Source organism: Suncus etruscus, chromosome 17, assembly GCF_024139225.1.
Source record: "Suncus etruscus isolate mSunEtr1 chromosome 17, mSunEtr1.pri.cur, whole genome shotgun sequence".
Taxonomy (NCBI): domain Eukaryota; kingdom Metazoa; phylum Chordata; class Mammalia; order Eulipotyphla; family Soricidae; genus Suncus; species Suncus etruscus.
The window spans coordinates 31857351-31884068 of record NC_064864.1 but is presented as its reverse complement, the minus strand read 5'-3'; the positions used below and the strand labels follow the sequence as shown (position 1 = coordinate 31884068).

Genomic DNA, 26718 nt, shown 5'->3' with positions numbered 1-26718 from the left:
TAACAAATCTTCATCAAAGATTATTTACTATCTTTACTCATTAAGCTCTTACAAAATATCTAAAATAAGGAAATTATTCTTAATACTTTCTATGAAGCTAATATTATACTAATACTCAAAGCAGATGAGATGTTTTCAGAAAACATTTCAGATCAATATCCCCGACAAATTCTTAATAAAATTTTAGCTGATCCAACAATATATTAACCAATATATCAACAATCATACCCGAACAATTCGGATTGATATTTTGCTGCAAGAATGGTTCAACCTACACAAATCAATGAATACAATAAACCACATTAATAAAAGGACAGATAAGAATCATATGATCCTATCAATCAATGCACAAAAAGATTTTGCCAAAATCAAAATCCATTCATGATTAAAAAAAACTCGAATTTTTTTTATAAAGTAGCTAAAAACAAGAAATGAGTAGATATAGCCCCTTCAACAAATTGTGCTGGGGAAATTGGATTACTAAATGTTAGAAATTAAAAATCTATATCTAACACCTTACACAAAATTTAATTCAAAGTGGATCAAGGACCTAGAGATCTAACCACATCTATAATAGATCCCACAGTGACCTATAAAGTACATTGAGGAAAATATAGACAGAACGTTCCAAGATTTGTACCTCAAAGGCACTTTTAATTATCTAATACCATTGGCAAAGGCAACAAAATAATAAATTTTAAAATGGGATTATATGAAGCTAAAAATAATTTTTGCATATCAAAAGAAATACTGGCTAAAAAGACATCCAACTGAATGGAAAAAAAATATTCACACTGAAATTGCACATAAGTGCTTAATATCCAGGATAAGTAAACTAACAAAGATTAACAAAACAAATTTAAAAAGCCTATCAAAAACTTGGAAAGAAAATGAAGAGACACTCCTCAGAGATCACCAATAGGATAAGATAAAGTGCTCAGCATCACTTATCATTAGGGAAATGCAAATCAAGACAATAATGAGAAATCTTACACTGAGGATGGCACATATCAAAAAAGTAGGAATAGTCTGTGCTGACTGGGACATTGTGAAAAACAACTGTCATCCACAGCTTGTGGATATGTTATCTGGTTCATCCCCTATGGAAAAAGTTTACTAAGGAGACTCCTCAGTAAACTTAGAATTGAGCTGCCATATGTCCCAGCAATTCCACTTTAGGGTATCTATTCCCAGACCTTTTAAACATTCATTTAAAAGGACATATGAAGACCATTATTCATTGCTACACTTCTTATAATAGCTAAGGCATGAAATAAATCTAGGTATCCAACCACAGATGAATGGATTATGAAGCTATGGTACATATACAAAATAGAATGTTATGCAGCTACCAGGAACAATGCAATCATACAATTTGTTATGACCTGGTTGGGACTGGAAGATGATATGTACATAATGTAAGTCGGAAGAAGAAAAACAAACATAGGATTATCTCACTTATCTGTGGTATATGAAATAATTGTATTTGGGGATGTAATGTATGTAGTAAAGGGGAAAGGAAACTCTATTACCCTTTTCCTGGGGAAGAAAAGGAAGATGTTTTCTAAAAAGAGAAAAAATGAAAATCAAGGCAGAAAGAAGATAAGAAAGAAAAGTAATGGGGAACCAAGGTCTTAGTTTTTCAGTTATACTGGTGATTTGGGAGAGTGATATAACTATATATTCAATAAACAGGCTCGAACAACACTAACCACATGAGATCCAAGCTGAAACCACTGACCTTTAATGTACCTACCAAGGTGGCAGGCAGCAGGTAGGGAAGGTTGCTTTAGGTTGGATGATGATAGAGTATAAAAACACTGGTAATTGAAGCTGATACTGGTGGTGGAATTTGAATTGAAAGCTGATACAGATGTTGAAGTATTAAATACTGAAAAATCAACTATCAGTAACTTTGGAAACTACATTCTTTGTTCAAATGAGATAAAAAAAATAATCACACATTGTCTGGTTAAAAATACCTGTGGAGATCCACATATGTGGTCTGCAGAGCACACTTGACAAACCTAACTCTTAACATATTAGTCTTTGTTCCTTCTGAAATAGATTGATTTTTAAGAACAGTCAATAATGGAAGAGAGCATAGCCAACTTTGGATAAACACAAAACTCTTCTTTTTTTATTTATTTTTTTATTGTGACTGAAGTTCATTACACAGAATTATTTACAGTACATAGCGACAATGAACGAAGGGCTTTCCCACCACCAATGTTGTCCTCCCTCCACTCCTGTTCCCAGCTTGTCTCCCACATATCCCTCCTTTACCCCCCCAGAATCCTAGTGTAACTGGTCTCCACCTACAGTTTGTTATAGGTTGAGTATCTATTCTGTTTGGTGTTCCAGTCTGTTCATTTTTTATTTACACTACATGTTCATATGACTGGTCCTGGTATCATTCTTTCCCCCCTCAATTTATGAGGCTGAATGATTCAAGTTAGGCTATTCTGTTGAAGATAAAAAGGTTAAGGAAAAGAGAAGAAAAAACTTGGTATCAACTACTAAAATAGAAAGAAAAAAAAATCACCGAATAATATCCACAAAAGTGAAAAAGAAAGAAAAAAGTGGAAGAAAAAAGAGGAGTGAAATAATATCAAAAAACAAACAAAAAAATAAAGCAAAACAAAACCAGAAAAAGTGGTGCAGTGGCAGGGCTTGGTGTTACCCCACCAATTATTATTATTATTATTATTTTTTGGTATAGGCACAGTAAGTATTGGGGAAGGAAGGAAATTCCCGTGGCCTAAGAGATTCAAGGTTTCTCCACTATTGAAGCATATTGTCATGGGAACAACCACTGGCTCCATACCTTCTCATTGCCATAAGCCAGTTTTTTTTTGTTTTGTTTTGTTTTGTTTTGTTTTGTTTTGTTTGTGGTGTCAGGAACCTTTCCTCTCGGTTGTGGATGAGAAAATAGTTTGCGCTGTAGTTAGCGCTCTTATTTTTCATAGTTCAAAGGACAATACATCTTCTGATTTCCACTTAGTGTTAGGTGATGTGATAGGACCTCCTGGTCTTAGGTCAAGTTGTCATTTCCTCGCTGTCATATTAACACTAGCACAAGTATATCTCCCAACGCAGCTTAGTTCCTGGTGTTGTTGCGGGGGCGGGGGGTTGTTTCAGTTCTACATCTGGGATCTGGGATTTGAGAATGAACTAACACTGTCCAATCTCGTGGAGACTGAGTTGTATCCACATGACATATGTCCAGGATGGGAAGCACCCTTGTATAAAAAGTGTGATTTCTTATCCTTAGAAGATAAGATCTTGCGTCTGAGTCCATGATTTCCCCTTATTTACTGTGCCTATACAAAAACATATGGTGTCCTTTTGTATTGCTGGTGCTATTCCGGGTAATGACGACAGGCTACACGTACAGTATCTGTGGTGTGGTCTGAGCTTTTGCCCCAGGCAAGACGTTTTCTTAGATTTTAAACACAAAACTCTTTTTGTGGTGTGTTTTCATTTCTTATGAAGGTTGAAAGTTGTAAATAAAAGTGAAAGCAAAGAACCATGACAAGAACTCAATGAAAGAAAGGATAAATGAATAGAGCTTTGCAAGACAAAGGGGAAGCACTGCTGCTGTATGAATAAAGGGCAAAGAAGGCAGATAGGTGGCAGACAGAGAAAGAACAAAATGGTAAGAGTAGTGGATGTGACATGACAAAGGGGTCCAGGTAGAAGGCTGGAAGCAAAAAAATAAAAACATTGAGATCTCAAACTCTTACCACTGGAGAAACTATATGTAAAAACAATTAAGAAATTTAATTCTTAAAAATTATTTCTTAATTTTAATTTATTTATATATTGGTGTATGAGGGCTATACCTGTGATGCTTGGAAATCATTCCTGGTGGTGCGCCTGGGGAACCATGTGCAGTTCTAGGGATAAAAATTAGGGTTGGCCGCAGCCTGCAAGGTAAGCACCTTAATCCCTGTACTAGGAGATAGATACTTTAAATAAGTACATTTAATTTGACTTTTAAGAAGTGAAATTGCCATGGTGTTACTTAATACAAAATTATTGGTGTGTCTATAAGAAGACACCACCACATAGAGGGCCATGCGATGACATGGGGAGAAGACTGCTATCAACAAGCCAGAAGAAAAACACTCTGACCAACACCTTGATCTCCAGTTGATCTCAGGTCTAACAGAACTGGGATATAATAAATGTCTTGAAACCACCAATCTATAGTATCAAGCTAAATAGTGAAGCAATTTGATATAAATACTGGAGAAGGTCTTCAGTTTTAGGTGGGGAGCTGCCTGACTCCAGGTTTTCAGGAGAGCGAACCTAACGTGTGTACACAATGCACATTGATGCCAGCGATGGGATAAATATATTTGGGAACCAATAGCTGATGTTCAGCATGTTCACAATTGCCTACCAACCCTGAGCATTCAGAGTGCTTCCTAGACTTTTTAGGAAAGGTTTTGCAAAAGAAAGTTGCTATATTAGAGTGTAGTGGTATGAAGGATAAGTTAAAAGAACGTTGCATCTCTCAGTTCTAGCCTACGCATCTTTGGTGAGAGAATGCTTTGGGTACAGGGATGATGAGGACCTGAATATGTTGAATTGTAGTGAAGGGAAAAATGACAGTTTTGAAAATGCCTAGAGCTCAAAGCCTGGCACAGGGAGCCAGACTCCCTGGGCATGCATGTATGCTTCTGTGTGGATGTATGTTGAGTTGTAGTGAAGTGGAAATCACACGTTTGAAAGGCCTAGAGCTCTAAGTCTTGCTCAGGGAACCAGACTTCATGTCTGTGTGTGTGAATGTAAGAATAAATATGTGTATAAGTATATGAGCCTGTATGAGGGTGAGTTGAAGATAAATACATGTATATTGTGCACATATAGACATATATGTACATGTGTGAGTGTTCATGTCTGCATGGATGACTTTTATGTATACATGTGGCAATTGTACATGGCTTGGGACAGAGCACAAGACCTGGAAGTTTACAAGGCCAGGAAGTTGCAAAATGAGCAACTTAAACAACATAAATACAAACACTCAAGTTGTTTTCTTTAGAACTATAAGAATCATTTTGATAAATACCATTGTAAAGCTGAGAAAATTTTCACATTAATTTTACGTGACTTAGTTGTCTCCTAAGGGATTATATACAAGCAGTTTCTCCCAGGGCTAGTGTGTCCATTGACAGTGCCAAGATGCCATAAGGTATAGCTAGAGTAAACATACAAATCTATACCACTTGGGGTCATCTTGGTTACCAACCTGAATGTAAACAGGAACCCAGGAATCAGGTGCCACTAGGTATTTATAAGATGCTGATCCAAATGAACCATATTTTTTAACTTGCTTGCTCACCTCAGATTTTCTTAAGTTTCTTGAGGCTGCTAAAAGGATGAGGTTTGAGATTCATAGCCCAGGAGTATTCATGTGGAATACCCTTCATTCATTCTGTCAAATTCTTCTGAAGGGGACTGTTGACAATTAACTAGGAGACATTAATTGTACTTCATTAAACTTATAAAAATCATGTACCACATTTTCACATCATTCCTAGATTTTAGCGGACAACTGATTAACAAAGAAAGGGAAAAGGATCAACATTTTCTAAGCTGACACGTAAAAAACAGAATGCAGGTATTCTGAAGGAATTATGACTTTTACAATTTTTCCCATGGTGGCTTGTAAGCGTAGAGTTGTTGAACAAGACCTCTGTATGTCTAAGATTTCACACTGGCCTAGATCCGTTTCAAAATAGTTCAAATGTTCACCAAGGAAATTCAGACAAGAGGCTTTTAGAAAAAAATTTTTTTTCTATAGTTGGTAGATAGTATTTTATTCTAATAACTCAGGACACAGATGAATTCAGAGGATGAGTAAATAAGTCAGTGTAGGATTTTAGATCATCCTAAACTTGACATGAAGGGGCAGGTGACAGAGTAAAAACTTTGTTACTAAAGTCTAGGTCACCAGGGTTATTGCCTGTATCTCCCTAGGGACTGGGTATATTTCCCAGTTCCCGTGTCATGTAGCCAAGATCTTTCTTTGACAATAGATTATATGGGAAGCTGAAAAGTACACAACAGCAGCAGCACATAGATGGAAACAAAAACAATGTGACAGATTGCAGAATTGTAAGAAAAGTACTTGCCAGCCTTCAATTCCAGCACAGCTCTACTTCTGACAGTGAGACTCGTAAGTCAAATGCTGGGTTAAGTGTCTACTTTCTCTTCTGGCAAGAGAAACCAGTGTTCGGAAAGGATACAATGACTAAAGCAGGAAGTGGCTCTTCTCAGGGTGACCAACATGTGTCAAGGGCTCTTTTTCTTTTTTAATAATATATTTATGTAAGCATCATGATTACAAATATGTTTGTAGTTGGGTTTAACTTATAAAAAGGAACACCCCCTTCACCAGTGAAACATTTCCACCACCAATGCCTCTCATCGCCCTTCTCCCCCTACCCTGTGTCTGTATTCAAGGCAGGCATTCTTTTTCTCTCACTCACTACCATTTGTCATGATAGTTGTCAGTGTAGTTATTTATCTATCTAAACTCACTACTCTTGTGGTAAGCTCCATACCATGGGCCTGTCTTTCCAGCCCTCATCTCTATTGTCTCTGTGTATTATTACAATAATTGTCTTTTGCTTTTTTTTTTGTTTTTGTTTTTGGGTAACACCCGGCAGTGCTCAGGGGTTACTCCTGGCTCTATGCTCAGAAATCACTCCTGGCAGGCTAGGGGGACCATAAGGGATGCTGGGATTCGAACCAATGACCTTCTGCATGAAAGGCAAACACCTTACCTCCACGCTATCTCTTGTCCTACTCTTTTGCTTTTCTTAAATCCCATAGATGAGTGAGACTATTCGGCGTCTATCTCTTTCCCTCTGTCTTATTTCACTCAGCATAATAGTTTCCATGTCCATCACGTATAGGAAAATTTCATGACTTCATTTTCCTTACGGCTGCATAGTATTCCATTGTGTATATTATCACAGTTTCTTTAGCTACTCATCTGTTGTCGGGCATCTGGGTTGTTTCCAGATTCTGGCTATTGTAAATAGCGCTGCAGTGAATATAGGTGTGCAGAAGGCATTTTTTTTTTGTTTTGCTTTGTATTTTTGTGTTCCTAGGGTATATCTCTAGGAGTGGGATAGCTGGATCATATGGGAGCTCAATTTCCAGTTAGTGACCAAACGCTCAGTATGTCACCTTCATCTGGAAAAAAAGGCATACAGTCAAGTTCCTCTACCAAGAACCCACAGCTGGGACTCAGAATGGGGTGCAGGCTAACTTCCAGAACCAGATCTCCCTTGCTAGCATTCAGATACAAAACAGACAGCCCCACACAGGTCTCTTGGCACTTGTTGACTTTTCTCATCTGTCATCTCCCAGGGATGAAGTCTGAGGCTTAGACACATGCACAGTGGCTTCTACGCACAGGTCTGAAAACCTCTAGTGCTCTCAGACCTTATGTATGCCATCAGATCCTGGGGGGGACTTTGCAGCCTGTTAAGGTGCCTAGATCTCTCTCTGGATGTCACATTTTCTCCTCTGTGAAAAGGGGATGGGGGAAACAAGCCGCTGGGTGGCTGAGCCAAAGCAGAAGCCCCGCCCGGCCCTGCCCGGCGGGCGGGCGGCAGGAGGGACGGGCCCGGGCCCCAGTCTGGGCCGTGGCGGACCCGGGGGCTGGGGGCGGGCGTGGGGCGGGCTGGGCGGCGGCGAGACGGACTCGCAGCAGCCAGCTCCCGCGTCACTGCCCCGGTGGCGGCGCCGTGGAGATGCGGCTCGTGGCGCTGGTGGCGGCCGTGCTGCTCGCGCGGGTGCTGGCGCCGGGTAAGCGTGCTGGGCCGGGAGTCCACGGGTGGATGAGTGCAGCCTGCATCGGGGTGGCCGGAGCTCCTCGGGGTTCGCTCGGGCTGGGTCGGGAGGCCCTGCAGCCCTTGGCCGAACCCTCCCCGAGCTCCCGCAGCTCTCTGTGGCTGGCTGCGCTCTGCAGAATTCCCGGACTGTCCTAGCCAAAGAGGGGGCGAGGTCAGCCGGAAGGCGCCAGCCCTAGTTTTGGGGATTGTTTTGTTGAATCTGCCCCCACCATGCTGGCGCGTTAGAACCGTCCAAATGGCAATTTCCCTTGGGTTCCTGCCTGCTGGGAGATCCCAAGCAGCCTGGGCAGCTAAGGGTTCTGTCTCCCCATGCCTCCCCACATTTCCTCCCCACCCAGGGTACTGGAGAGGGGTGGGGAGGGTGCACAGCCGTGCAGGGGTCTGGTACCCTATCTAGGGAGGGATCCAGTGATGGTGGGGTGTCTGTTCTTCCGTCCACGCTTCCCAGACGGTCCAGGAATGACAATTTTGAGTAATCAACATGCCCAGGTTCAGAGTTAGAAATGAGCAAAGTTTATCGGGAAGTAGAAAAGAAAGGAAACTATGCATTCGGGAAGAATTAAGTACAGGACAAAGTTAAAGTGCTTTTATGTATGGTTTTAATAGGAAAACTGGCTCTGTGTTACACGCCAAGTGACAAGAATGTTACAGCGAATGTTAGGATCTTACAGAGCAGTCTGGGTCCTTGGGGGCTTTTTTTTTTTTTTTTTTTAAAGGTTATCTGTTTGCCTAGGTGTTTCTTTCTCATTTGCCTAGGTGTTGTCTATTATCTCTTATTGTCCTGTGAATTTGAGGCAGAATCTATGATCTTGGATATTGTAAACCTCCCTTTCTCAAAAAAGAAGAAAAAAAAAAAGATCCAGAGCAGGAATGTTTAAAATACGGAACGGGAACAGCTAACATGGAGTTGCTCACAGCAGCTGACAAGGGGAAACTGAGGCTTCTTTCAGAACTAGAGTGCTTTGCAAATAGATTTGGTTAAACTTTTCTATAATCCAGGGAAAGGTTGCTTCGGTTCTTTTTTATATATATGAGAATATTGAATCCCAAGTCCAAGACTAAGTCATCAGGCTTGTGAGTGAGAAAGTTGGATTTGAATCCAGGAAACCCCAGTGCACTTATTCTGTTTGTTTTATTTTGGAGTTACCCTGAGTGGTACTCAGGGTTTAAGCCTGGCTCTTTGCTGAAGGATTACTCCTGGTGGAGGCTCAAAGGGGCCACATGAGGTGTGGAGAATCAAACTTCTGTTGCATGCAAGCAAGCACTTTATCCCATGTTCCATCTCCCCAACTTCTCTGTTTATACTGGTCAGGCACGTGACTACTTCTCTGTAACTCAGGGTGGTGCTTAGAGTTTAGTAGTTTTCCTATGGTGGCCCAGCTGTAGGTGGTGGCATTTGAGCCAGCTTCTGTGAGAGTTTGAAGAGCAGCGAGATAGGGCTGGGAAGAAGTTCTTCCATAGTTTCCTAGCTAAGGCATATGTAGCTCTCCAGGAGCCGGAAGTATAAAGATATACCCCTTCTCTTTGATTACTGCTTGACTGACAGCCAAAGGAAACTTAATTGGTTTGAGTGGACCAGAGCTCTTGATGAAGGAGTGATAACTTTGGGTCTCTATGGTCATCCCTGGTTCCCAGGTTCTTCAATATTTTCAATCATGAACATATTGAGTAGTAATGATGCTTAGGTTAGAATGCAGAAGTTTATTGGAAAGTAAAGGAAAAGGAAAAGAAACATCCTGCACAGGGAGGAACTTAGCATAGAACTAAGTTAAATATGACTCATTTTTTTGTGAGTGTTTTTATAGGAAAACTGAGTCTTTGTGCAGGCTTTCAAAGGCTCCTTGCTTTCCTTATCAATTGATAAGAATGTTACAAAGAAGGCAGGATCCCACAGTGTGTTCTGGCTTGTCTGAATCCTTTGGGTTTGGCCATTTTCCTTAGGTATTGTCCATTATCCTATCCTCCATGGTGGGGCAGAATTTGTTAGACTGTCTAAAGGTCCAGTTAGAATGTTTAAAGTATTAACCAGGCCCTTGGGGATGAGGTGTGTGTTAGGTCAGCAAGGATAGATGGAACAGCTGGCTAAGGAAAACTTTCCCTCTGGGTCCTTGTTAAAGTAGTCAGCAGCAGCAGGTGGTATGTCAGTCTTCTTCCTCTGGGCTCCAAGAACTACTGAATTCTAAATCCTGTCAGATAGAACAGCCCCTGAAAGCATCTTTTGCGGGGCATTCAGGAACTCATGTTCTCAAGACAAGTGAGAACTGGAATTTTAGAACTTTCAGCATCAGCCCTGGCTGTGTTCAAGGCAATGCTAGGAATACTCTGAGGGTAGCTGTTAACTGAACAGTGCTCGCACCTCCCTTACATCTGTGGGAGTGTGGAACAGTTGTTGGCAGAGCTCCCTTACAGTTAAGTCTCCAAACTGGGGCAATTTCCTACCAGTTTGGGGCAGAACAGTGTCTTAGTTCTCAAGTAGCCCTTCTTATTTAGCAGAAATTCAAATTAAGGGAAAATATTTTTACATTGTACTCCTGAGTAATAGTTGAGAGTTGTCTTTGAAACAACATTGTTTTGTGTTCCAACTTTCCTACTTTGTTGTGACCTTGAGCTAGGGGCATAGTCTTTCTGGACTTCAGTCCTTTTATGTGGTAAAATGAGAATAAACATAGTTGGAGCTAAACTGAGAAAATACATCTGGAGAGCATAGAACCATGTTTAGCATAGATTTCACACCAGGCAAATGGTTGCTTTTCCTAATGGACCAAGCTATGTATGTGAACTGGATGACAGCTATTTTTTGGAATGAGGCCTTGCATGTAGGCAGGTTTGGTAGTAACTTTGCACCACACCCTTAATTCCCAAGGCTATGAGTCCTAAATAACATATATATTTCTTTCCCAGATTTGTCATAAATCCATGCTACCCTTTAACTAAGGAATGAAATTCTTGTTGCTCAGTGGTACAAAACATGCTCATAAATTTAGGGGCTCTTGACCCTTTGACATGAGTTCAGCAGTTTATTCAGCAGAGAGGGGTGTGGTGCTCAAAGCCTCTTGTTACATTAATGGTTCAATCAGATCATTATCTTCCTTAGTCAGAGGAAGGACACATAGCCATCACCACCTCTGGCCTTTGGCAGGAGACCTCCTGGAGATTGCCATCTTTTACTCCATGATGAATAGGACAAAGGAGAGAGAGAGAGAGGAAGAGAAGGAAAAGGAGGAAGGGAAGGGAGGAGGAAGGAAGAACAAACACACCCAGGAGAGTGGGGCTTGTCCTAGATAATAGTTTGTGTCCTATTTGGCTCCATGGATGTCCTTTCAGGCTGTGCTAGTCTTTTTCGTGCCCTCTCCGGGGCATGTGACACTGCTTTATTTACAGATCCCTGTGTCTTCCCCATCACCAACTGCTTTGCTCTTACGACTCTTAGTCCCCAAGTTAGAAATGCCTGTTCCTTCACATTCTCCACTCTGCCTGTTGCTCTGCCAGTATCTGTGTATTGATGAAGACAACAAAAATTGAATTGAGGCCTAAACTAGAGGGAACTGGACTCAGAGTGGAGATGCCAGGGAGCGTGTGGGCAGCAGGAGGGGGATTCCACCTCCATTCCTTGCAATGCTGCGTATGAAACAAGCTATGAAATTATTCTGAGGTCTCTTATTTCACCACTTCTCTTGCCTAAAGCCAAGGAAGGGCACACCTTCTGTGAGGGCCTTCTCTTTTTATCATACTCATGGAGAGGGTCTATGGACTTCTGTCCTGTCCTGGAGTTTGGCCTACGTTGGCTAGTCTAACCTATTGACTTCAAGGAGGTTAAAAGGAGGTGAGTTTTGCTCTCAGACAGAGCCAGAGGGTGAGGCCTGTATACTGTGGACAATGTGGTCTAGTCAGCCACTTCTATGTTGTTTGCACCCTGTGTTCCCTCTCACACTATTTCTGGTGTGTGCTATAATTGTGCAGGGTGGGGACTGCAGAAATGGGTGACCCTATTTCTCTATGTTTAACATAAGATCTGTTGATGGGTGCTGGGCTCTGGTTCCTCTCCCTGCCTTTTATCACCGCTTTCCTGCAGTGCCATATTTCCTAGCTTCAATACATGCATGGATCTGGTACACGGCTGGACCTAAGTAGCATTACTAGTATTGGACGGTCACTGCTAGGAGTGTCTGACTCATGGTAGGCATCTTCCCCATAACATGAGAGACTGACTTTTTACTAACAGGGTTTCACATCCTTTTTTTTTAATCACTTGTGATCCCTTCCTGGCATTGTTTTCTTCTTGTGTGTCCCCCCATTCTGTCCTACTCTTTGATACTCTAGTCTTATACCTTGGCTGTCATATTTACACAACCACTTTGAACAATCCTGGGGACTCATGTTTGGGGACAGAGCAATAGCACAACAGCAGGGCATTTGCCTTGCACCTGGCCAACACAGGACAGACACCGATTTGAATCCCGGCATCTCATATGGTCCCCTGAGCCTGCCAGGGATGATTTCTGATCACAGAGCCAGGAGTAACCCCTGAGCTCCTCTGGGTGTGTCTCCCCCAATAAAGTTCATGTTGAAAGTGGTGTAACTTCTGGGCTCATGAAGCACTGAAGGAACTTTCTGGGTGCTCAGCTATGTTGATTTCTTGGTGCTTCAATGTGAAGATGCTCTAGAGTAGAGGCTTAATCCATCATTTCTAAGCTCAGGACTGTGTGACCCTCTTGTGGGGCCCCAGGTTATTTCTAGGGTACCACATGTAAAACTCATGAAAATGGAGACTCCAACATGAGACCAGAGATCTATCTAGTCTGTAGAATGGGAGCTATAGGAAGGAAACCAGATGAAAAGGAGGTTGAGAAACATTGGATTTATTCATAGAATTATTGTTTCTCACAGCCTGGAGGCCAATCTGGGTGATTTCTTCTGAAGCCTGGCTTCGTGGTTTGTAGAGGGCCATCTCCTCCATGTGTTTTCCCTTGTCTTCTCTCTACATGTCTGTGTCCTAGGATCCTATTTTTTTGTTGTTGTTGTTGTTATTGTTTTGTTTTGGGGCCATTGGTGATTGGGGCTTATTCCTGGCTCTGTGTTCAGAGGTCACTCTTGGTGTGCTTGAAGGACCATATGAGGTACAGGAGAGTCAAACTCAGGTGGGTCAAACAGGAAATATCCTACTCACTATACTATCTCTCTAACTCCTAAACTCCTCTTTTGATGAGGATACCTATCATGTTGGAGGAGGGCCCACCTTAGGGAGTTTCACTTTACCTTTCTCACCTTCAAGGCTTCATCTCCAAACACAGCCATACTCAGGGCTTCTGTGTATGCATTGGAGAGAGACATCATCCAACTTTAAACAAGAAACTTTGTGGGAGAAACAAATGCTTGAGCCACTGATAAGAAAAGATGGGTTCAGAAAAAGTAGAAGATCTGCTGGTAGGAAGAAAGTTGTGAGGACTCTTTTGGGGAGATGGTTTTATTCTCTTTTATGAAAGATACTGATTCCTAGATTGAGATGTGGAAGTGGAAGGGTTACTAGTTTGCCTCCAGGATGGAATTTGGGGGGTCCTGGGGGACTGAAGCAATTGGCAGAGTCTCTTGGTTTCAGTGACTATAAATAATCCCTCCTACATGCAGTGCTAGTAGGAGGACTGGGTCCCTGGCTGCTGAGTTCTCATCCCATCCATATTGTTTCAATTTCCTGCCTTCTTCAGTCATCCTTGACTCCAGCACGGAGTTCTTGGGGGTAGGGTAGAGCTGGACCTCAACTAAGGAAGCCAGCTGTTGCTTTTCTGCTTTTCTTTGGCCAGTGGGACCCTTGTGCAGCTTGGGGTCAACCTAGTGTTCCTGCTCACTGGAGAACTCTCATCCCAGAGGTTGATGGGGACTTTATTTTTATTTGTTTTTAGAGGGCATCAGCAGCCGGGAGGGAATGCTGTCAGGCTTATTCAATATGGTCTTAGTATGGGCAAGATGTCTCATCCCACTGGACAGGGGAGATACCAGGAAGAAAGTGGCAGAATTCCTCTGCTTTTGTGCATTAAGAATGACTTGGATGCCTGTGAGATTGTTACAAAGATATCTGCCTGCCTTGATTGCCTGTAACCTGAGTTTCCGAAGTATTGGCAACTGCCAACTTTGTCCTTTGATACTGTAGGCATGAAAGCCTCATTATTATTATTATTATTATTTTAGTATTTTGTTTTAGTTTTGAGGCCATACCCTGTAATACTCAGGGCTTACCTTTGCTCTGCACTCAGGGATCAATCTTGATAGTGTTTCAGGTGCTCCTAAAAAGTACCAAGGATCAAACTAAGGTTTGTCATGTGCAAGCATCCTATTGTTTTATAGGATAACAAAATGTCATAGTAGAAAAAGCTAAACACCTCCCTGCCCCCACATCCCGACCACCACCCCCCAAATTTTTATTTCTGTACCCATCTCAGTTACTTTCTAGAGCAGAAGATTCTTTGTGAATGTGATTAAGTTAAGACTCCTGGAATATCTTGGTGTTTCTCGATGGAAATTTCTTCTAACAGAAAAAAAATTAATGAAAAAGATTGTTGCACAAGTTTTTTAAAAATAAATTATTGGCAGCAACTAGGAAGAAGATAAACTTATTGCTTGAACATTTTTTGGCAAAGAGGGTTTCATGTAGGACTTCTTCCTTGCCAGGATCCCACCTTGTTGGCTCACAGACATTGTATCTTTCTTGCTCACTTTTTAATTTTTTCTTGATTCCCAATAGTTCTAGCCAGAGTTCAAATATTCTCTTGTTTTTTTTTTTATATCTGAAACAGATGTGACTTTTGGGGACTGAAATATACACAAGCTAGATGCTGTGGACTCCTACTTATGCAGGGGGATGGGAAGAGATCTGAGTTCTAGATGTGGGACCTGGTGAAAGAGCTCTGTTGGAAGGAAGGTCTGGGCATTTATGAAAAGTGTCTACTCCATACTCTGCCTACCCAGGATCGCCAAAGCAATGTCATTCAAAATGGCTGCATCTAGTTAGAAAAATTAGGAAATAAAAAGTAGTTGAGAGGGCTGGGGTACTAATATGTCATTTAGGTAGCTGGGAGATTTTCTCACTTTTTATCACTTTTGGGCTTATTCATTCTTGATTATTATTTTTTTTTACTTCAATGTTAAAAGTGTGGATCATGGGGCTGGCATGATAGCACAGTGGTAAGGCATTTGCCTTGCTTGCAACCGACCTGGGATGGACCCAGATTTGATCCCCTGCATCCCATATGGTCCCCCAAACCTCCCAGGAGTTATTTCTGAGATTTCTGAGAGCAGAGCAGGGAGTAATCCCTGAGTGCTGGGTGTGACCCAGAAACCAAAAAAAAAAAAAAAAACATGTGTTGATCATGGTTCTCAGGGATATAGAGATCATGAACTGAGAGCACCCTACATCCAATGCCTTGGGACTACTTTTAGGCCCTTGTGACTAGCACAGTTTAGCAACTGTGGCAGAGCAGGCAGATGAGCAAGGCAGGCGCAGACTTCTAAATGGACATGCATCAATCCAATCAGCTCTTCCTGTCCCAGGGACAGGGCCTTACCCCCAACAGTGCCACATGGGTTTGTGATAGAATTAATGACCGCACTGACAATCAGGTGGTAAAATGGGATTAAGACTGAATATTTTAATGAAATCTAATGAATCCAGGTCTTTCTAAAATCTATAATTAAAATGTTAATAACTGATGGATATATCTTTTTAAAATGTCTGGGGCAGGTACGTGGTCCCTACCATCCTATGTGTGGATGTCTGATCTCATTGAGAAAGCCATTGAGCTGTTACCCTCATCACCACAACTCCTATTGGGTGGCAGAAGCTGAGCTAGGGTGGTGAAATAGAATTCATCCTCCTTTTAGCTCCTACAGAGCATCCCACTCCTGCAGAAAAGCAGGTTTGTTTGTTCTCCTGGTGAGAGGAGGTGGGTATTCCCTTATTTTCTTCCTTTTTTTCCTCTTCAGAGGTCTGCTGGGCCCTAAATGTCACTGTGACCCCACGGCCTGTGGCTGACTACCAGGAGGGGGAGAATGCCACACTCCTGTGCCATGTGTCCCAGAAGAGGAGAAAGGACAGTCTCCTGGCTGTGCGTTGGTTTTATTCTCGCCCGGATTCTCCTGAGTCCTTGATGGTGAAGATGACCAAGTTTCGGCTGGTGCAGTACTATGGGAATTACAGCCGCAGCACCTACCGGCAGAGGTTGCACCTGCTAGAGAAGAGGCGCGGGACACTCTACATGCTCTCTGTTCTGACCCTTAAGCCAGCTGACCAAGGGCACTATGCTTGCAAAGTTCAGGAAATCGGCAAGCACAGGAATAAGTGGACAGTCTGGTCAAATGGTTCCTCGGGGACAGAAATGAGAGGTAAGGGCATGAAGGCACTAGGGGTGGCTGCCAGGGGTGGGAATTGGCAGGTTAGTGCTTCTCTTTCCCTAAGCAGGGCACCTAGGATAGTCTTTAGGGTTCAAATGCATTTTAGCTGCCAAAGGGCCAGGGCTATATCATTCCCTGTGGTTAGGGGCCAAGGATTCTGGGACTGAGGGTTTTTTTTTTTTTTTTTTGAAAACATGGAAGTAAGAGATAAAGGAACGTGTGGCCCTTTGTTGCCCATCCCTGTGCTCTGGACTACCCTTTTCACAATGGAAAGAGAGGGCTAGTTATGTACTATGCCCCTGGCTTAGAATTCTGTATCTTTGGTGACCATCCTAGGTTTTGACTGGGATGTTGGGTATCTCTAAAGGAAGCTGGCATGTGAATTTCCAGCCTTCTGGAGGAGAGAACTTGTGACTATCTGTTATCCAGAGGAACTGATCTAAGCTTCAGATAAAGAAGCTCACTGAAAATTCAGCTGGAAGTGAGCAAGGGGAGGGGAGTGACAGAGACAGAGAGAGGTGGTGTCAGAGAAAGACAGAGACAGAGAGACAGAAAGACAGGGAGAGAGAGATAGACAGACAGAGACAGAGACAGACAGATAGACAGAGAGAGACAGAGAGAGATTGAAATCTTCTGGAGCCAGGAATGCATGGGTCATTCTGGAATATCTTAGCTCCTAAGATATTTCAAGGTTATTTAATATTTGTATACCTCTGAAATGACAGTTTCTACATTCAGGAATAATCCTAGTCATGATTTTAATTAAGACTTGCCTTTGGGCCCGGAGAGATAGCACATCGGAGTTTGCCTTGCAAACAGCCAATCCTGGACCAAAGGTGGTTGGTTCGAATCCCGGTGTCCCATATGGTCCCCCGTGCCTGCCAGGAGCTATTTCTGAGCAGACAGCCAGGAGTCACCCCTGAGCACCGCCGGGTGTGGCCCCCCCCCAAAAAAAAAAGACTTGCCTTTGTGCCCAAATTATATTTTAGTTTGTTCTGAACTTGAGTTTGGACTGGTATAAGCTAAAGGGAAGAGACAAGTTAAGCTGAAGATTCCAAACATTGAAAAGAAGGTGATTTTTTTGCCTACATGGATTATAGCATTAAAGTGATTCTTTTCTGATTCATTTCTCTTCGTTATCACTGCAGTGACCCAGTGGCTGGTTGTAGATATCACTGGAGGAAATATGGCGAACATGTGGGACTTTCTGTGTTCACAACTCTCTTAGTGATTCTGTGCTAAATATTTTAGATGTGGTTGAAGATCTCCCTTGGTATGTGTGGTGGTTCTGGGTTGCACTCAAGGCCTCCTACCTGCATGACTGGTGCATTAGCCTTGAATCATTGCCACCCCCACCCCAGCCCCAATTAATGTTGCCTTGATAATCTTTTCTGAAGGGATAAACCTCACTTGTTACGATGAAGAGGTATTTTCAGAAACTTATATGAATAAGGGACTTATTAAAGTAAATAATTTATGTGGAGAGTCTTTAAGCAGTCCCATTTTGTCTGGAGTTGACTCACAGTACTGTTCTTAAGCACAGAAGAATATATTATCTGCAATGTTATGCACTTTTTCTCCAGCAAATTAATTCAAGAAAGAAATGACTATTAGTATAAGTATATATTTTGGCCAGAAAAAGATTAGATGACCAAAAACTGGAGAGGAAATCACTTTGTATATCACTTGGCTCTGAATCATTAGCTCTTGTATGTTCTTTTTTTTTTTTTTTTTTTTTTTTATATCCTCTATTCTGAAGGAGCCATGTCAGTACCATCAAGTCTCTGGGAAGTAATGATTTGCTACCAATTAGAATATATAAGTAAGGGGCCGGCGAGGTGGCGCTAGAGGTAAGGTGTGTGCCTTGTAAGCTCTAGCCAAGGAAGGACCACAGTTCGATCCCCGGCGTCCCATATGGTTCCCCCAAACCAGGGGCAATTTCTGAGCGCTTAGCCAGGAGTAACCCCTGAGCATCAAATGGGTGTGGCCCAAAACAAACAAGCAAACAAAAAGAATATATAAGTAAGGGCAATCTTTTAGTTCATATTTACTCTGAATCCACTTTCAATAAGTGAAGTTGGTTCCCTTAAGAGAGTTTATTTGGGTCCTTTGCTAAAAGTATCAAGTCATTCCTTTATTTTTTTCCTTGACAAAGTCCAGCACCTCCCTCCAAAGAACACCAGACTCAGCAACCCCCCCCCCCCAAGCAAGAAAGAGCTGGAGCCCCTGGAATGGGCAGGGAAGAGGTCTGGGAGGGGAACACATGTGGGCTGTTGCCCATTGCTGGAAGACTCACTTCGTGCTGCAGAGTTTAGGGGGCAATAGGAAGCTAGCTGGGTGTCCTCCCACTCACACACTCTCACTCTGCCTGGCAAAATCACTGAGGAGCCAGATGGAGCACCAAAGGGTGCCTTCCTATTGTTCTCCCATGCCCACCCTCTATACCCTTCAGCATATTCACTCACACCCACTTGTAGAACTTTTTTCATTCAGGTCAGGTGGGGCCCACACTCAGAGACAAGCCTCACGTCACCTCTCCCTAGAGAGCTGCTGTGTCTCCCCCTCAGACTGGGAGCTTCCTGTGGGTGAGTGTGCCTCTCTCCTCAGATTGGGAACCTATGTTGATGGGTGGTCTTGTCCTGTGAGCCTGAGCAGGGTCTGAGCACAGCCATCCCTCTTCACCTATCACAGCTGGGAGGAGGAGATGCTCTTGACATTTTATTTTGGAGCTGAGATTCTAACTCATCAACAAGAGCCTGGGGCCTGATGGGAGTGGGTAGGGAGACTAAGGAAGGGAAGACAGGAGAGAAGGGAGAGGAGCTCCAGGAAGAGGGAGAAGAACAGAGAACCACAAAGACCAGGAGGAAGCCCAGAAGGATCAGGGAAGAAGAGGGTGAGTAGAAGAAAACCAGAAGAACCAGGGGAGGAAAGGAGCAGTGGAGGAGAGAGACAGACCAGGATGATCATCAGGAGGACCAGGGGAGGACCAACAACATAGCTGAGTGTCTTGTTTATAAGTGAGCTAGTATCAGGTCATTCTTAAGAGTCACTGAAAATTAGATTTTATTTTCTCCTCTTTCTTCACTCTTTTCTATCTCCCCTATCCTTCTCTGACTTCCTTCTCTCTTCTCAGATGTCTTTTTCTTATTTTCTTCTTCCATTTCCTGTTCTTCTCATTTTTCTCTATCACTCATGATCTCCTTCCTCTTTTTTTCTGTGCCCTTCTTCCATCTCTCACAGGCAAGTGGGTCTCACCTCTGCATACAGTTAAGTTTCTCCTTTCATGGCTGTTCTATATCAGAATCATCTTTTGATCCAAGTTCCTCAATCTCTGTGGAGGGATAAATTTTCAGACAGGAAGTTTTAAAGCCTTAAGCACCCATAAACATACCTTGCACAATATTCCATGTGGTTGCCAACAGTCTCCACCAAGGAGATTTAAAAAAAAGTAACTCTAAGCAATGGTCTGAAAGCAAACTGGCTTAAGGTTGGAGTGTGTCTGCCCAGTCTGGTAGGAAACATATGGAGGCTTGATTTGCTGTCCAAGGCAGGGGATCCATAAGTTAGCATGCCTTTTCCCACATTTTTTGCTTGCTCATGTCCAAGGACCTAATTTTCCTAAATCTCTACCTCATTGCTAATAGTTATTATGTGGAAAGCAAGCACAGAAACAAAGAACACCAGGAAAATTTCTGTGCTCAAATATGTTTGGGTTAGAATATTAAATAAAAGCTCTCAGAGGTGTTTTTGGAGTAAGTTAACTTTTCTCTTCTGGCCTTATTGTCTCTCTTTAATACATATTCACTTTGCTCTCATTCTTCCAGACTTCCCAAGATATCCATGAGAAAGGGAAACTTGGGATTTTATTCTTTACCTCACCCCACCCCTGCCCTTGACCATGGAATGTTGTATTTCCCTCTTGTAACATTCTTAGTATGAGATGAAATTACTTTTCTCTCACTGGTAACCACCAGCTTCCAGAAAGAAACTCTGACAACTGATTTCTTCTCATCCCACTATTGCAATGGAGGCTGGCTGTGCTGACACACTTAGGAAGTGATTGAAGGCACAGACCAAGTGTCCTAGAAATGCCAGCTTATATTACTTACCCTGATTTCCATATGCTGGTTGTTTTCTACTGCAAAAATAAAAGTATAATTTAATGAGAAAAAACATTGAGGATTACTTGAAAGGGTTCACAAAAGTAAAATTACAAAAACAACAACTTACATGGCTTAAATGTTAGTATAGTAGGTAGTTTGACATGCACACTGTCAACCCACTACAGTCCCCAATACAACAGGTACCTCTGATCCCTGAAAGGAGTGTCCCTGAACTTAGAGCCTGGAGTAATTCCTGAGCTGTATGTGACCCCCAAACAAACGAAAACCACTTACATATGCTTACTAGGCTCACTTACTAGGTTTAATACTTCACTATAAATCCTTCCATTTTTCTTACACAAGTAAAATTTGAAGGCTAATTTCATATCATAGAAAAAATCACATGCCTTATATAAACAACTAAAGAGTAATGATCGAAAAAGAATAAAACAATGCAAAAATTAAAATGTGAAAACATCTTTACCTTACTCACTTCCAATATATCTGTATATATCCTATCTCTCTCTATATATATATCTATATATATCTATCTATTTATCTATCTATCAATATTTATCTACCTATCTTCTATCTCACCTTTCTGAGAAGTAATCATTGCAACAATTTGATTCCATCAAGTCCTTCTCCTATCTACATTCATGAATAGCAATAGGAATAGGAATTTATGTACTTACAATACTTAACAGACTATGGTTACTGCTTTATAAGTATTGGTGATGTTATATGATAGTATATCCTCCTCCTCCCCTGGTGATAAAGTAGTTCTGATTTTTTATTAGTAAAACTAGTGTTTAACTAAACAGTCTACATGACACATTTCCAAGTATTTACGTTGGTCAGATTCCTGGAAAGAGAATTGCTGGGCCTTGGGCTACACATACTTAAACTTTTGTAGACAAGGCCAAAATGACCTCCAAAAGACTTGTTTATATTCTGATCATCGTTGGATGATACTGTCTGTTTCCCAGAAGCCTCATTAACAACCTTTATTATCATTTCTTTCATTATTTATCACAAGGATGGCAAAAAATTTAGGGATATTCCTTTTGAAACAGTGTTTTTGTCTTTTGGAAGTAGGTGCTGAGAGTGTTAGGGTCATATCAAAGTTTTTTTCTTATTTTGAGAGTTCTTATTATGTTTTAGATTGAACTAAATGACATTCCCACAAATAGCCACCCAAGGTTCCTTTCTCACAATAACCCATGTCAATCCGAGCTTTTACCAGACTTTGTTTGCTTTTGGGCCACACTAGTTGTTTTCAGGGCTTATGCCTGGTTCTGCCATCAGGGGTCATTTTTGGCAGGCTCAGGGGACCATATGGGTTGTTGGAGATCAAAACTAGGTGATCTATGTGCAAGACAAACATTTTTCTCATTTTTTAAATTTCTCTAGTCTTTTTTACTCAACTTTTAAATAAATGCCATTCTCACTGACATGAGATGGTATCTTTAATGTTTTGATTTAAATTTCCTTAATCTTTACTGATGATGAGCAGTTTAATATGCCCAGTGCCTTCTGCATTTCTTCATTGGGACGTGTTCTGTACTTCAAAGGCATTTTGTATCTGTGAGCATGAAATGTCAGATTTATATGAGTAACATCATTTATTTAAGGCTACTTAGAGGGACCACAATTTCAATTCTCCAGACCTTGTAAACAATTTTCCTCAGAGCATTTCAGCTCAGTACTACAATCTATATACTCAGAGGCAGTTTGGTATTCTGGTTGATAAATCTTCACACTTTTAGATGGACATATCCTCATCAACGATGAAAAATGCTAATAATAGAAGCAATTTGCAAAGGCTGTCTCCTGTAATATAATCAGTATTTCCACCCAAATCACTTATTTTCACAAGCCAAATCTGACATGTGATTATACAAGAAGACTTTTAATGTGGGGGAGTAGACAAAACCAGTGCAAATTATTCCCCTAAAAGTGCTTGGGAGCAGAGCTGCAATTATTTCTTATCTGATATTTGACCCCAAAATGTTAGAGTGAATTTAATAATTGAATCTGAAAAGACTGCCACAGGGAACTGGTATTTCAACTTTCAATGGAAGAAATTAAATAACTCCCTTTTCTCCAGAGACATGGAACAGTTAATTAGGAATGAGATTTACCAAACATTTAGTATGACTGCTTAATTAAGCAAGCGCACATAATGATGCTTTAAGTGTCAACAGGTCCAGATCCTCAAAGGGGGCACATTGATAACTGGAGTGCAATTTAAAAGCATACTTCAAAATAATTTTTTATCATACCTAACTCATTCCAACTGCTGTAGTTTGAGAAGAATTTAAAAGATTGAACATTTAGGGGCAGGAGAGATAGCATGGAGGTAAGGCATTTTCCTTGCATGGAGAAGGATAGTGGTTCGAATCCCGGCATCCCATATGGTACCCTGAGCCTGCCAGGAGCGATTTCTGAGCATAGAGCCAAGAGTAACCCCTGAGCGCCCCTGAACGTGACCCAAAAACCAACAACAACAAAAAAAGGATTGAATATTTATATGAGCAAATGGATATCAATCCCAGACAATGAGCTGGTCATCAACAGGCTTTGTCTAAAGAGGTTAGGGCAGAGAGGGTTGGACCCTGCTCTCAATTGCCCAGTATATAAGCATTTGTTAATGTGGGTGCAGATATGATAGAAGTTTTTCAGAGATAGCCACACAATTCCAAGAAATTGAGGCAGACAGGCAGAATGGCATTGGGATTGAGTGTGACTCAATTATTTTTTACCCCAGTTCAGTGTGCCCCAAAGGAAAGAGGAAAAGCAGGACAAACAGCAGCCACCCCCAATGGTATGTAACCATTCAAACAGCCTCCTTTCCAAACTGAGACAGAGAGACAGACCTACAATGGGATCTTCTTTGTAACCCAGAAGAGCCATCTTCTTTTGTCACCCATTTCATCCAAAGTCAGTGAGCCCTGAGAAGATAGTGAAGCTATTCTGTTTTGCTACATGGCCACCACATTTCTTCTAATCAGTGAGTCATACTGTACAACACATAAACCCAATACCACAATAAAAAGGTCACAATGACAAAGCAATACAGAACCCTACCACATTAAATGAATATGGTAATTCTGAAGACCCAACTAGTATTAACCACTAATATAGTCTATCTGAAAAAGAACTTTAAAGATGATTATTGAGAATGTTTAAGAAACTCAAACCATGGGGCCGGCGAGGTGGCGCTAGAGGTAAGGTGTCTGCCTTGCAAGCGCTAGCCAAGGAAAGGACCACGGTTGGATCCCCCGGCGTCCCATATGGTCCCCCCAAGCCAGGGGCAATTTCTGAGTGTATAGCCAGGAGTGACCCCTGAGCATCTAACGGGTGTGGCCCGAAAAACCAAAAAAAAAAAAAAAAAGAAACTCAAACCATGTAATGAAGATCCAATAAAACTCATGAGGATATGAGAGTAGAATGATAAAAAAAATCCAACAGAAATGGCAGAACTAAAGAACTTGGTAGGCGAAATGAAAAACTCATTGGAAGGTTTCACCAGCAGAGAAAGAGCTGTTGAAGACAGATGAGCTAAATAATATATTATACAACAAAAGGAGTTGAAAAAAAGTCTTAAATAAATGAACAAAGTTGGAAAAAATTCTTAAAATAAATAATAAATAACATAAAAAATAATAAATAACATAAAATCATTGCTGTCCCAGAGAGCCATGAAGAAAACAACTATGAAGAGGCAACAGTGGATATCAATGCTTAGAATATTCATGTCTATTCCATTGATCTGAGGGTCTGTCTTTATGATGGACCTGCAGATAGACTATCTATTAATCTTTGATAAATGGGCAAAAAATGTAAAATGGATCAAGGAAAGCCTCTTTAACAAGAGTTGTTGGGATAACTAGTCAAAGTGAATTTAGTCCTGGATTTAATAACATGTACAGAGGTCAAATCAAAATGGATTAAAGACTTAGATATCAGATCTGATACCATAAAGTACATAGAGGAAAATATAGGCAGAACACTCTCTGACATTAGGCTAAAGGCATCTTCAAGGATGAAATACTATTGGCAAAGCAAGTGGAAGCAAAAATAAACAAATGGGACTACATTAAAATGAGAAGATTCTGCACTTCAAAGAAAATAGTAACTAGGATACAAAGACTATCCATGGAATGGAAGAAACTATTCACCCAATACCCATCTGATAAGGGGTTAATATATAAATTATACAAAATACTGGTAGAATTCAGCCAAAAAATTCTAACCCTATTCAAAAATGGGAAGAAGAAATGAACAGACATTTCCTCAAAGAAGAAATACAGATTGCCAAAGGCACATGTACAATGCACCATATCCTTAATCATCAGGAAGATGCAAATCAAAATAACAATGAGATATCATTTTCTACCACAAAGGCTGGCACACATCACAAAAACAAGCAAGCAAAACAACAACAGCAACAAAAACAAGACCAACAAGTGCTGGCATAGATGCAGGGAGAAAGGGACTCTCATTCACTGTTGGTTGGAATGCCAACTTGCCAATTTGAGTCCAAGTCAGGCAGGCAAAAGTAATAATAAAACTGTGAACAGAAATGAATGAAATGGACACCCTAAAAAAAGAAACAACAACCCAAAAGATCACTGAATGCATGGGGTGGTTCTTTGAAAAAATAAACAAGAACAATAAACCATTTGCAAGACTTGCAGGAGTCTCAAACTCGTGGGCCGTTTGAGGCCCTCCGTACAACAATTTGTGGCCCTGCCCTAGAGGAATATTTTTCTGTTTTGTTTTGTTTTAGTTGTTTGGGTCACACCCCCCAATATTCAAGGCTTATTACTGACTTTGCACTCAAGGATCACCCCGACTTTGCCTCCTGTTGCCCACCAGGTAAATTGAGTTTGAGACCCCTGATAGAGAGAGAGAAGAGAGAGAAAAAGAGAGAGAGAACCTTAATAAACCAAGTAAGAAATGAAAGTGGGATGCTACAACAAATACTACAGAAATTCAAATAGTAATCAGAGATTATTTTGAGGATATGGTACAAAATGAGAGGTCTTGGATTCTTTTAACCTCCCAAATTTGAACCAAGATGAGTTGGAATGTCTGAACACATATCACTACCAATCATCCTGAAATGCTAATAAAAAATTTACCTAAAATCAAAAGCCCAGGCCCATATGAATTCACTACTGAATTCATTCAAACCGTTGAAGAGGTCCTACTTTTTAGGCTCTTCCATGAAATTGAAGAAACAGAAACACTCCCAAACTGTTACTATGAATCTGACATCACCGTAATACCAAAATCTAATAGGGACATCATAAAAAAGAGAATACAGACTGATATCATTGATTAACATAGATGCAAAGATTCTGAACAAAATGCTAGTAAATATAACCCAACAATTCATTCAAAAATTCATACACCATGACTAAGTAGGATTCATTCCACAGATCCAAGTATGGTAATTCATAGCAAGTCAGTCACATACACCATATCAATAAAGGAAGAAAAAATCATATGACCGTATCAGGAGATGAAGAGAAGTCATTTAAGAAGGTTCAGCATCTATTCCTGATAAAAATTCACAACAGGGTAAAAAAAGAAAAAAGAAAAAAATTGCAACATAGTGGAACTTTGTTGAAGAAACTTCCCTAAATACAAGCAAAGCCATTTACTAAGCACCTGTAAAAAACTTAAAACTCAATAATGGTAAACTAAAAGCCTTCTAAGATCTTGCAAAAGACAGGTTGCTCACTCTCACCTGTTATATTCAATACAGTATTAGAAGTACTTATCATGGCAAGAAAGGAAGAAATCAAGATCTCATTGGTTACCTATGACATGAGACTGTATTTAGAAAATCCATGGGGCCAGAGTGTTAGCAAAGCGGTAGGGCATTTGCCTTGCAAGCGGCCGACCTGGGACAGACCCAGGCTCGATCCCTGGCATCTCACATGTTCCCTGGAGCCTGTCAGGAGCAATTTCTAAGCGCAGAGCCAGGAGTAACCCTTGAATGCAGTGGGTGTGGCTCAAAAACGAAAAAAGGAAAAAAAAAAGAAAAAAGAAAAGAAAATCGCAATGACTGTACAAAAAAGCTTCTAAAAATGCTAGATTTGTATACAAATACTCTTTACAAATTAAATTTATGAATGGCAGGCTACACCAAATACACAGAAATTCATGGGTTGGGGCCGGAGCGATGGAGCAGCGGTAGGGTGTTCGCCTTGCAAGCGGCTGACCCAGGATGGACCACGATTCGATTCCTGGCATCCCATATGGTCCCCAAGCCAGGAGTGATTTCTGAGCACATAGCCAGGAGTAACCCATGAGCATCATCAGGTGGGCTCTCCCCC

The 26718-nt window shown here is 41.2% G+C and overlaps 1 protein-coding gene across 1 annotated transcript in view; it reads left to right on the top strand.

The window, feature by feature from the left end:
- The first annotated feature begins 7778 nt into the window (after positions 1–7778).
- Positions 7779–26718, top strand: part of VSTM4 (V-set and transmembrane domain containing 4) — a 109808-nt gene continuing 90868 nt past the window's right edge. The window contains exons 1-2 of the mRNA XM_049790719.1: positions 7779–7833; positions 15855–16253. Coding sequence (XP_049646676.1) covers positions 7779–7833; positions 15855–16253 — 454 coding nt within the window. The remainder of the gene's footprint in view (positions 7834–15854; positions 16254–26718) is intronic.